The sequence below is a fragment of the Tenrec ecaudatus genome, chromosome 10 (assembly GCF_050624435.1).
Source record: "Tenrec ecaudatus isolate mTenEca1 chromosome 10, mTenEca1.hap1, whole genome shotgun sequence".
NCBI classification, from domain to species: Eukaryota; Metazoa; Chordata; class Mammalia; order Afrosoricida; family Tenrecidae; genus Tenrec; species Tenrec ecaudatus.
The window spans coordinates 78,960,851-78,969,037 of NC_134539.1; the positions used below are offsets into that span (position 1 = coordinate 78,960,851).

The following is an 8,187-nucleotide window of genomic DNA, read 5'->3' on the forward strand; positions in this document are numbered from 1 at the left end:
GCTGTAATCAATACTGTCCTTCAACCTGGGGACCAGCCCCCACATGTTAGGGCTCCTTCTTTGACCCTCCTGCAGCCTTGCCCTCTCTGTGGGGTGAGAGCTCCCCAAGTCACCTCTAAGAGCATGCCTCTTAGATCCCATTCCTTGGTCTAGACTTTACTCACAAGCAGTCTCAGGACCCCCTCCAGGGTCCGCTCTCTCAGGGAGCCCTCCTGACGGCTGTGGGCTGAGGAGTGGAGGCCGCCTGTGCCAGGGGATGGATCAGTCCTGGGGCTATGGAGGAAGCTGTGACATGGGGATTGGTGGCCCTAAGTGAGCATAGAAGGCCCCTGGCGGTGTGGAGTCGAGTGGAGTGGGAAGAGATAGGGCGCCCCGGGCAGAGGGCCCCTGTCCCCATGTCTCTCCATGGACTCCTCCGCATCCGCAGGTGGGGAATCCAAGGCCAGCCCGCCCCATGGCTCTGAAAGTAGGAGGCCCCGAGTTGTCTTTCGCAATTCCTCGGAGAGATGAGAGCGGGGCAGCATGGGACACATGGCACTGTGCCCATAACTGGCTTCCTCCATCCCTGCCCAGTCCTTCCCGCCCTCCCCCCTCCCTACCTGGTTGACCTGCTGACCCTAGCCAAGGCCCAGGAAACTGGACTCTCCTGGCACCAGGATCAGATGCTGTCTGCAGGGTCACCTTTCATTCCAGGTTCTTTGGGGCCACTGGCTGGGGAGAGGGTTGGGATGTCCTCTGGCTGAGGGGTGGGCACATTTCCAGGGGGTTTCTACAGGTCATGAGCTATCAGCAGGTGGCGGGTGTATGTTCTAAGCATGTAGAGGCCGAGGCGGCGTGTGGCCGTCCTGCAGCAACAAGCTGCCTGCAGAGACTTTTTATGGACAAGGCCTCCCCTCCACAGTCCCGCCCCAGCCTGGGCCAAGCATCCACATACTGCGGCCACTGCCTGGGGCGTCTTCTCCCACACAGACCCTGTCCAAGTCCTTTTCTTGCTCATGTCCAGCCACCTCCTGGCCCCCAAGCGACTCCCCCCATTTTATTTTACATTGTATTTTTTGTTGTTGCGAATATGCCCAGCCAACCATAAACAAACTCAACCGTTCCTCCTGTCCCACTGGGTGAGTGGGGTCTACCCTCCAACTCCATGCCCATCCTTACCCCCTGCCTCAGTACCACACCCTCACTGCCCCGACGTACCCATCGTCTCTCTGCGTTTCTGTTGTCAGTTTTAATCCCACATCAACCAAAAGGTCCCACTGTCACAAGTTGATATCAACCCCTAGTAGGGTTTCTGAGGTTTTATAAATTTTTCAGGAGCAGAATTTATAGAAGGTTCCCAAGGTGATGCATCTTTTTTTTTTGCATATAAAATACCATCTATTAAAATTGGACTCGTTGGAAAAACACAGGACTCACTAAGACACCATCAAGCAAGAAGGCTTTTAAGACATTCATAATTATAAACAGCGGCTTGATCTCCCCTCATCTTATGGGAGCAGCTAGCCTCGCCTTTCTCCCTTGGAGCAGTTGGTGGGTTTGAACTGCCAACCTTGCAGTTAGTTAGCCGACCCAGCAGTGCCACCAGGATTCCTTTTAATCCCATTGGATCTATTCCAGCTCAGAGACTCTGTACGTTTCCAAGGCTTGTAAATCATCATGGGAGCAGAGACACTCCTCTTTCTTTCTTGGAGCCAGTGGTGGCTTTGAACGGTTTACCTTGTGGCTAGCAGGTACAATTAAAAAACAAAACAGAAAACACTCATCAAGTCAATGCCGACTCGTAGCGACCCTATAGGATGGGATAGATCTGCTCCTGTAGGTCTCTGAGACTAACACTGTTTACAGAAGTTGCAAGCCCTGCCTTTCTCCCTCAGAGCCCCTCATGGTTTTGAACTTCAGACCTTATGGTTAGCAACCCATCATGTAATGACTACACTATATCCCCAATAGATAGCCCTTAAAAGAGTCTAATGCACTACAGAACTGACTCGATGGTTAAGCTAACCGACTGTTTGGCTTCAAGGAGCCTTGGGGGGAGCGGTGGAATGTGAGTTGGGCTGCTACTGGCAGAGTCAGCAGTACCCCCACCCGTCTGCCCCCCAAAGGAGAAAGATGAGGCTGTGTGCTCCTATAAAGAACTGCCCCAAGAGGCCATTCTACTGGACCCTATAGGGTGCCTATGAGTCATAATCGGGGCTTGACTAAATGGGTTTCATGATTTGATTTTAAGGAGACTTTGGGAGGATATTTTTGCCTAAAGTGTTAAAGATGACCTTAGGGCAATAGGTTCAGGAGTTCATCCACCTCTCCTGTGCTCCAAAAGAGTCTGGGGTCAATGAGAATTTGAAATTCTTCTCTGCATTTCCCCTCCTTTTGATCAGGATTCTTCTACCGAATTTTTGACCCAAAGGGCAGTTCTGTCTTCCAGGACCAGGCTCCTTGAACTCTTCTTCAAAACCCAGGCCCACTGAGCCCTTCCTGTGGTCTCATCCAGAGCGCCCGTGTCTGCCACTGCACCCTCAGGGGACTGGCACTCAGTGCATGTCAAGCAAATGTAAGTCCTCTTCTCATCCTCCAGGTCGGTGTCCCTCAGCTTGGGATGTCCCAGTTATACCCTAATTCTTGTTGGTCTCAGTTTCCAAATCTGAGAAATGAGACAACCATGGTGCACCCAACCAAAGGGTGCAGAGGAAGAGACAGCTTAAGAGCAGAGTGGGGGGAAATAATTAAAGTTAAAAAAAAAAAGAGAGAGAGAGAGCAGAGTGGGCTATCACCCAGCTCAGGCCAGGGGAGCTCTCTCAAAGGCCAGAGGTCAGCATGGGGCCTGGGCTGGGACCCGAAAGAGGACAGCGAGGGGGGCTGCAGTGAGGCTGGGAGGAAGGCAGCCATCAGGGACCCCCACCCTTCTTCTGTGGGTGCACCTTGGGCAGGCTCCCTGCCATATCCTGGGGGGTGATCCCTCATGCCCAGCCTGGCCCACCTCTCTGCCTGCACCATCCCAAAGGGTTTACCCGTGAAGGCCCAGGCGGGAATGGAACTGGCACATCCCTATACCAGGCTCTCCAGTGATGGCTGCAGGGCACCAGAATTCCACAAGGGAGGCGCTATTTGCATCCCATGTTACAGGTGCGGCTTTAGCACCTGAGCAGGGCTTACGAGACATGGCCACAGTCGCTCAGCTTAAAAGTACCAGAGGTAGGCTTCAAATCCAGATCCAATTCCAGAGCCTGAGCTCCTGACCTAGAGCTTGGTAATGTTCCCATTGACCTTGGCCTTCATCCAGAGACCCAGAGGGCAGGGAGGGTGGGTACTTCTCATTTGTCAGCCTGCCTTTGCCCCAGAACGAGGGAGGCCAGGGGGAGCTGGAGCCTGGAAGCCAGCCTCAGACATCTCACTTTCCATCTGTGTATGTGTTAGGGGACATATAACCAGGCGGGCGAGCGAATGGAGAGCCAGAATGCTAGAGGAGAGGACCCCTGGGGTCTGGGGCACCAGGGATCTCTTTGTGAAATGCTGGAGGGGTCTGGGGCCCAAAATCATGACTCTGTCTACATTTGCTGCTAAGATGATCTCATCTACGCCCCCCAGGTCTAAGCCCTAGCTATACCTCAGGGATGCCCACATTATATGCCCAGCCCCGCGAGCTCGGCTTGTACCACCAAAGTGCCCACCTGACTTCTCCACATAGAAGGGCAAGAGACTCAGCACGTTCAAAACCACTTACTTTCTTCCTAGCCTTCGCCAAGCCGCGCCTGCTGTTCTCTTGCCCGGTCCCTGTTACAGGCACCTCAGCCACCCAGTCACTCCTTGAGGTCATGCTTGATTCCTCCGTCTGCAACCTCCACCTTCCACTCAGCAGCAGGCCCTGTCGGATGTACTCCCCAAATACCCCTCCATCTTTTCTCCCAACTGCCTCACCGTCTCTGCCACTGCCACCACTCCCACTCCCTAGCACCCACTCCCCCTCCCCCGCTCCCCCCCTCCCAGTCACACATTTCTGGCTGGAATCAGCAAGTTACGTCACTACTTAAAAGCTTCTGGAAATAATGAAAATAAGCCCCAGCTCCTTCTCCTGGTCCATGATGCCCCTGCCTACCCATTGACCCATCTCTCCCTCGCTCCCCAAACACCAACCACCACAAAACAAAAGCAACAACAACAAAACCCTCATTGCTATAGAGTTGATGCTGACTCATAGTGACCCTGTAGGGCAGAGTAGAAAGCAACTCTTTACGGGAGTAGAAAGCCCTAGCTTTCTCTTGGTTGGTGGTTTTGAACTGCTGACCTTGCAGTTAGCAGCCCAGCCTTTAACGACTGCACCCCCAGGACTCCTAACAGCAGACACCACTGAGGCTCCTCTCCGTTCCTGAAGCTCATTAAATTCTTCCCTGCCCCATGGCCTTTGGGTATGTTGCCCCCTGGGTTTAGAACGCTCCTTCCCTAGTGAGCCTCATCACTTCCCATCACAGTGAGTCTCCTTGCTTCTGATCATTTGGAATGTGTCTCTTCTGAAGCTCTCCCTGATGACCCCTAGACAGCGTCTCTTCTCCCCTCTCCCCACAGCCTGCATTCCCCAACTGTCTGTCCTCCCTATTCTCCGTCTTGCCCCTGTGCTGAGGCCTTGTGGGCACTCCATGATGGATGCTCCAGGAATCTTTACTGAATGACCCATAAGCCAACCTCAGTTTCCCCTCTCTGTCAGGTGGGTGAGAAAATAGCAGAAACATGGTCTGAGCAGATCCTGGGCAGCTGCTGCCTGCAGGGTCCCCTGGGTACCGGGTAGCCAGGCTCAGGAGCAGCCTCTTCCTCGGATGCATTTTCTACTTCCTCCCCGTGGAGGATTAGCTCCCAGGATGCCCCTGGGGGCAGAGTGGTTGTTACCAAGCTCAGCAGCCCTGGGGACCTAGCCCTAGGTGGAGAGGTTGGAGCCCAGGAGAAAGTGGGAAGGGTCAGCTGGGAAGGGTTTCCCTGCCTCTGCTCCAACCCTGGCCTGCCCCCCAGCTCTCACAGAAGCAAATGACACTTTCCTGGTCACTCTCTGCCTTGGGCCAAGCCTTCCTCTTCTTCCCTGTCCTGCATTCCAGGGAATGGAGGCGTTCCTTTAGAGATGTGGGGAAAGGGCACAGGGCTGTAGAGGAAGGCAGCCAGAAGGCCGAGCCACACCTGCTGGGACTGGGGCTGGGCTGGGCTGCTTGCTGTACACGTCCTAGCATATCTTTCCTTGGGCAGTGAACTTCAGGAGGGCAGAGACCAGGTCATTCCTAGGGGCTCTTTCCTGCATGGTTACTAAAGGGCTCGCACTCCCATGACCTCACTGCCACTTACTCTCAGGGAGGCAGAGCCAGAGCCCTTCCTGTCCTCATGCCCCAGATGGAGCAAACAGAGGCCCACACACCTGTATGCCCCCAGAGTCCAGGGCCAAGTGCAGAGGATGGGACCAGGACCCTGGGCTTTGAAGTCTAACAAGCTGCCATTCGGTCCTGGCTGTGTGACCTTGATCAAGCCTCAGCATGACCTCCAGAGTCTCAGGTTCCTCTTCTGTAAGGCAGGTCCCTGCCTCATGGGGCTGCTGGGGATGGTGCCCGGCACAGGGAAGCCTCGTACAAATGCACGAACACAGGAGGAAGGGATACGATTTGTACACTATCAGATGCAGTACTGTCCATCAGTGACAGACGTTCCAAGCCTCAGGCCTGTGCGGTCTTCAGGGTTCCCCGCTGCCCCGAGCCATCTGTGTCTCTTGCCAGTGTCTCTGAAGCTCTGGGATCATGTGAGCGGCAGGTGGAGGGAGGAGGGGGTTCTGCAGAGCTTGTCTCCCCCCTCACTTCCCTAGAGACAGACAGCACCCCTCCCCTGCTGACCATATGGGCCCAGCCGCCTCCACTGAATCTTTCCAACAACCCACAGATACATCCCTCACTCCAATCTTCCTCTTATGACTAGGGCTGACACTGGGCCACTTGGTGGCAGAAATGACCAACTGACCATATCACAGATGGGGAAACTGAGGCACAGAGAGGGCAAGTGGCTGCCTGGAGTTTTCCAGCAGAACCTGATTTGGACAGTTTGTCACCCCCACAGAACCCCTATCCCTCTGGTGGGTGGGGAGGGACCCCTACCACCCTCCCCCACCGTTATGACAGACATTTCCCTAGCCATGAAGGTCATTGGAAGAAAGCTGAGGATTCTGGAGAAGGGGAGGGAGGGTGATGGAAGAGGGGGTGGTGGTCAGTCTGCCCAGTCCCCCAGCCCCAGGCCACCTGCAGCCCTGGAGAGTCAGCAATTGCACTCTCCTTGCCCCAACCATAAAAGCCATCTCTGCTCCCTGTTCCTGGGGCAACCCTGTCTGCCTCAGGACCCTTTGTCTTTATGGGTGCGACCCTCCACCCCCCCACCCCCCCACCCCCCGCTTCCCTGCCACCTGGTCCTCCCAGCGCCTTGTGGGATCAGAGGCAGGAGGGGGATTAGGTTCTGCAAATGCCCCCCCTTCCTCTCTGTCTTAGTCATCTCTGCCCTCCCCGCCTGCCTTCTTCCATTGCGGTCTCTCCTCTCGGGCAAGGGGAGAGCAACGTTGACAGGCGCCCCCTACCCAGGCCTGGGGGCTCAGAAGCAGGTCTCTCCTCCCACCCCCCCCTCCATCCTGTCCTTCATCTTCCGGCAGCCCGCGCCTCCCCCTCTGCCGCGCTGCTGCGCACGGATGGCGGCCGCGAGCCGCAGAGGTGTGTGTGACGCGGGAGAGACTGTGCGGGGGCCACCGATGCCCACGAGCCCACGTCCTCTTCCAGGAGGTGCGGGGACCCCCTGCCACACTCCATCAACCCCGCGGGGGGTGAGGTGGCTGTACCACCGTGCCCTGGGGGCGCTGCCCTACCTCAGGGTCACCCGCCGCCCTAGGGAGCCCCTGACGAATGGCGAGGCCACCCACCCCCCACACACAGCGCCAACCCCCGCGCCCAAGGTGGGCGGCAGCTCCCGGCCAGGGTCTCTGGAGAGCGCTGTCGTCCCCAAAGGATGGGGCGGGGGCGGGGGGCGTAATGCAGTGGCCGGCGGCTTGGAGACGTCTGGAGACAAGCTGGGGGCGCTCCCGCCCCCGGGGCCTCCCGAGGTGGCGGCGCGGGGGCGGGGAGGGCCTCCTTGTGACTTTGGGGTGGGGGTGCGCCGTCCCCGGGCGCAGGACCAGGGCTCCGAGGTCGTGGCGCCATCGGGAGGTCGGGGGTGGGGGTGGGGGAAGGGGCCCTCGGGGCGCGCGGTTCTTACCTGCCTACGAAATTCTCGAGCACGGAGCTCTTGCCAGCGCTCTGGCCGCCCACCACGGCGATCTGCGGCAGGTCCAGGTCCGCGTTCTGGCCGATGGCCGAGAAGGCATCCTGCATTCGGTTGACCAGCGGGATGAGGTCCTCCATGCCGCGGTTCCCCATGGCTGCGGCGGGCCCCGCAGGCTGCGCTCCGGCTCCAGACTTGGGCTCCCGTTTCGCCGCTGCAGCCGCGCGCCCGGACTGCCTGTGCCACGGGCCCCCCGCCCCTCGGGGATGCGAGCGTCGCGCGGCGCCCGGCCGCCGCCAGAGGGCGCAGCGGGATCCGCCGACCGGCCGCCGTGCGCAGGCGCCGCCCGGGGCACTATGGGGGCTGTAGTCTTCTCCTGCTGCGGTGTTTGGGGGCGCTTGAGTCTAGGTCGCTTCATGGGTTAGGCGTTGAGGTGCTATGTTCAAAGTCAGCTGTTCAGACACAAAGGCTACTATCCTCAAGGTCAGCAGTGCAAACCAAAAAGCTGCTCTGGGGAAGAAATATGAGACTTTCTGCTCCAGGGAAGATTTCCAGACTTGGAAACCCACAGCTCTATCTACTCTGTCCTATAGGTCGCCCATTGGGCCATCGAATCCCGAGAAGAGAGAGGTTTTATTAACCTCATTTGGCAGATGAAGAAACTGAGGTACAAAAGAGGCGAAAGAAGAACTTGTCCACGTTCAAATAGCAAGGAAATCATGAAGTCGAGATGAGGCTGGAGAGGAGAGCGATGGCGCACACCCACTTTTATTTTCTCGAATACACTGGCTCTCCTAGCATCTATGCTTTTCATGCGCACAAAATAAAGCGCTGACCACCTAAAGTCGTTGCAAAAACAGTAGCAAAGAGAACCCAACAGCACATTTTAAATGTTTTACATCATAATCTAGTGGGATTTATTTT

At 56.9% G+C, this 8,187-nt stretch overlaps 1 protein-coding gene across 4 annotated transcripts in view; it reads right to left on the reverse strand.

The window, feature by feature from the left end:
- Positions 1-7,513, reverse strand: part of DNM1 (dynamin 1) — a 45,734-nt gene extending 38,221 nt beyond the window's left edge. For all 4 annotated transcript variants that reach the window (XM_075560721.1, XM_075560720.1, XM_075560719.1 and 1 more), the window contains exon 1: positions 7,258-7,513. In XM_075560721.1, coding sequence (XP_075416836.1) covers positions 7,258-7,418 — 161 coding nt within the window. In that variant the 5' untranslated portion in view covers positions 7,419-7,513. The remainder of the gene's footprint in view (positions 1-7,257) is intronic.
- Between the last annotated feature and the right edge of the window lie 674 nt (positions 7,514-8,187).